The sequence below is a fragment of the Lolium perenne genome, chromosome 6 (genome assembly GCF_019359855.2).
Source record: "Lolium perenne isolate Kyuss_39 chromosome 6, Kyuss_2.0, whole genome shotgun sequence".
Taxonomy (NCBI): Eukaryota; Viridiplantae; Streptophyta; class Magnoliopsida; order Poales; family Poaceae; genus Lolium; species Lolium perenne.
Window position 1 is genome coordinate 62,707,447 of NC_067249.2, and position 3,744 is coordinate 62,711,190.

General features: G+C 48.4%; 1 protein-coding gene across 1 annotated transcript; it reads left to right on the forward strand.

The window, feature by feature from the left end:
* Positions 1-907: 907 nt before the first annotated feature.
* On the forward strand, positions 908-3,308 carry LOC127308166 (uncharacterized). The gene is made up of 2 exons (XM_051338937.2): positions 908-2,170; positions 2,956-3,308. The coding sequence occupies exons 1-2, from the start codon at positions 959-961 to the stop codon at positions 2,974-2,976; spliced, it is 1,233 nt and encodes a 410-aa protein (XP_051194897.1). The 5' UTR covers positions 908-958; the 3' UTR covers positions 2,977-3,308.
* Positions 3,309-3,744: the final 436 nt, after the last annotated feature.

Below are 3,744 nucleotides of genomic sequence, written 5' to 3' on the forward strand. Positions count from 1 at the left end.
CCCGGCGACGCATGTGCTCTTGGCGGCCGCGCTCCACCGACGCAGCATCCTTCCAGGCGCGCCGCTCGGGCGAGGGCAGCTGTATGAGTTGGCGGGCTGCTCGCATAGCGAGGAGCTGGTTCTTCTGGCCGAGGAGGTCGCTTAAACGACGGCGGCCGGCCCGCCATGTGGCCTCGTGCTCCTTCGTCACGCGAGTGAGGTCGGCGAGACGCTCCTCGAGGGCGGCGTTGATGTTCGCCACCGCGAGGACGTCGAAGTAGTCCTCCGCGTCGACGCGCTCCTCCTCCGCGGCGGGCTCCACCTCCTCCGCGGCCTCGTACCAGCCGTCTGCGGCCGCCTCCACCAGCTCCGCGCCCTCTTCCTTCTTCGCCGCCCCCTCGGCCGTGACACGGATGGCCTCGTCGTCGGCGAGCCAACGCGCGTCCTGCCGCTCCTTCTCCTCCTCAGTCTGCCGGAACCCTGGTGCGCGCGGGAACTTTTCCGCGCGTTCTCCCGCCCGCCATTGATGTTCCGTCGAGGCCTGCCATGACGCAGCGCTGCGCGTTGAAGATGAACCACGTGGCGGTTTTTTAGGTCGCCGCATTGAACGCAGTGTACGACCCAAACGCACACGCGGACGTGAACCGCTGTCCAGATGTACATGCAGCCACCCAAAAAACGAACGGATATCGTCTATTTAGATCGCCGCGTTGCTAGCGGAATGAGCAAACGAAGTCCTATTTTACATTCCGACAAACAATAAAGCGCAACATTCCAGACATTACAGCTTATTATCCCAATTCCCAAACCACCGATGAAGATGATAATTTTGGACACACAGCATGTAAATATCTCCCCTAGTAGGCCGGCCCAATAAGGCCAGCCTTTTGTTCTTTTTCCTCCTTAGATCTATGGCCCAAAATTTACTGTCCCTTTTATCTCCTGCTTGCTTTGACACGGAACGGAACGGCGGAAGGCTATGGCATCTCAGCAACACTCGCCGGCGGCGAAGAAGAAGAAGAAGAAATCCCCATCACTACCTCCTACCACCATAAGCGGCCTTGACCAAGACATTCTGCACGAGATCTTCGTCCGCCTCCCCTCTCTCCCCAGCCTCGTCCGCGCCGCCTTCACTTGCCACACCTTCCTCGATGCCGTTCGTTCGTCCCCCGCCTTCCGCCGCCGCTTCCGCGCCCTCCACTGCTCCCCAGTCCTAGGTCACTTTATCGACAACCAAGAACTCACCCTTATCCCTAACTTCCTACCTCTCCGCCGCCGCTCCGACCCAGACCTTGGGGCTGTCCTCCGTGGGGCCGATTTCTTCCTCACCCGCCTCCCAGATGACGATGATGCATTCCGCGGGTGGTCAATCCACGACTGCCGCGACGGATTCCTTGTTCTCGGCAACTGGAGCGCCGACCAGATGGCCGTCTACAACCCGCTCACGCGTACCATGGATCTGTTTCCCCTGCCGCCGCGCGAGGACTTCGATCCCGATGGCTTGTATTTTGATTTCCACATCCTGCCCTCAGAAGAAGACCACCGGTCATTCCGCCTTGTGTGTGTCCGGCACGGCGAAATTGGGGCGCGAGCTCTTGTCTTATCATCGGACACCAGCAAGTGGCAGAATTTTCCATGGGTACGCATCAACGGGTTCTGGCCTGAGAACGGCACCATGGTGAATGGTTGCATCTATTGGACCACTGGAGTGCCAAATGACGCCCGTGTGCTCAACACCGCTACGATGCACTTCTCCCGAATTCATCTGCCGCCGCGGAGAGCGAATACAACATGGAAGGCTGGTGAGACCAAGGATGGAAGGCTATGTATGGCATGCGTACCGCTGGAAGTCCAAGCCCAACGCCCGCTTGATGTTTGGTTCTGGAGAGCTGATGGCGATGGTGTTGAGAGATGGATGCTGGATAAGTCACTTCCGATGCAGGAGCTTGCTGAGATCGTTCAGTGTCACATCGATGATGATAATGCTAGAGTTCAACTGAATGCTGTGGCGATTATCGACGGTTTTATCTATTTGTCTGTTCATTGTGGGAGGTGGCAGCATCATCATCCAACTTTCTGGTTCCTATCCTTCTGCCTGGAAACAGGGGTCCTGAATAAGCTTGGTCGTGTCCTTGGTGCTGCATCCCATCCATATATCATGCCGTGGCCTCGTTCTTTGGTGCACAACAAGGTGAGCCTTCGACTCATGGTAGCTTGACTAGGAGGATTAAATTCTATTTCTAAAGATCTTTATCGTTAAGCCATATTTTATACTGCTATCTTTGTCATCTGAGGGAGTGAAATGTTATTCTGTTAATTTAATTGTACCAAGCGTCAAGAACTGAAGTTAATGTTCTGCAAATCAAGATGTGGCTGCCCTCCCGCACAAGCAAGTTTTTGCAAAATTTATCTTTTATGGCCTTGTTATATATCCTGACATGATATTGTATACTTGAACTTGAGCAAAGGATATATGTTGTGTTTATTATCTTGAAAAAATATTTGTAGCGATCAGTAAGATTTCTAAATTGTCCAACGTAAAGTAATTTATTTCTTTTTTGCTTTTGGAAGCATGTTTACATAAGTTTTATTGTTCATCATGCGTAGAAAATAGCTTGTAGTGTAATTGCTAAGAGGCGTATTGATCCCAGCAGTATATCACTGACGACCCCTCTTCTAGTAGACAATTGATGCAGATGAAAGCAGCTAGATTTTGCATTCATTGTTTGTCTCAATTGTATGTTATAGACTTGTAGGTCTGTAGGCTGTTGAAAGCTTGGGATTAGCGTCGCATCGTAATATGTTTAGCCTACCAATCTCAACGATTCCAGATTTAGAAGGCAGGGTGAGAAACTAGGAATAAGTTCTCTGATACGCCACCTAGAAGAAAGTGATAGTCGGTGTTAATCTTGTTCTTCTAGATTTACAAAACCAGCTTATCCAGGGTAGCTAATTGCATCAATATCTGTTTTGCAGCTAAGCAGTTCGTCCAGTTGATCTGTGTATGAGCTACTTAAGCAACTGAAGTTATATATGTTCATTAAGCTGCATCATTGGGCTCCTAAGGGCAAAATCACAGAAGAAGAAACATCTGTGCCGCTCACTACTGGGTAGCACAGTTATTTCGAACTGTAGATCTTGAATTGGGAAGATTGAAGAAGCGGGATGCTAAGTTTGCAAGCAGGGCTACATCGACATGCTAGACTTGTTGGCTCACGCAACTTCACTTAGAAGTTGCAACATTCTGTTAGAACTTCCGTAGAGCTGTTTTAATTTTCATATATGGGCTATGAACTGTGTGATCAGTGAATCGATCAAAATTTATCAAATTTGTCCTTTATGCTGCGCCCAAATTACAAAATATTTTCCATTGAAACTTTCCGTACTTGTAGTGTTTTTTTTTTTTTTTGCTACATGTAGGTATTTTTTGTGAATTTGTTTGATGCTTTTCAAAAAAAAAAAGACATGATCCAGTGAGGCCCGTCTCCCGAAACGACGAACTTGTTTACCTTCCTGCTATACTTTTCGACATATATTTTTATTTTTTTCCTCTTTTCCAATCTTTATTCCACTTTTAAATTTACTTTTTAAAATTTTCTTTAGTTACGAGTTTATTTTTGTAATAGAGGTTTAGTAAATAGATGAAAATTTATTTTTGAAAAACATGAATATTTGTTCTAATATATTCACATAAACATCTCCCGAAATGAGCGACGATATTTCTGAAATGAGCGACTGTGTGGGTGGCCGTGTATGAAAACCTTT

Coding starts and splice junctions, on each gene's coding strand:
- LOC127308166 (XM_051338937.2), top strand. CDS start 959: ATGGCATCTCAGCAACACTCGCCGGCGGCGAAGAAGAAGAAGAAGAAA. Junction 2,171..2,955: donor GTTCTTTGGTGCACAACAAG/GTGAGCCTTCGA, acceptor TCTGTTTTGCAG/CTAAGCAGTTCGTCCAGTTG.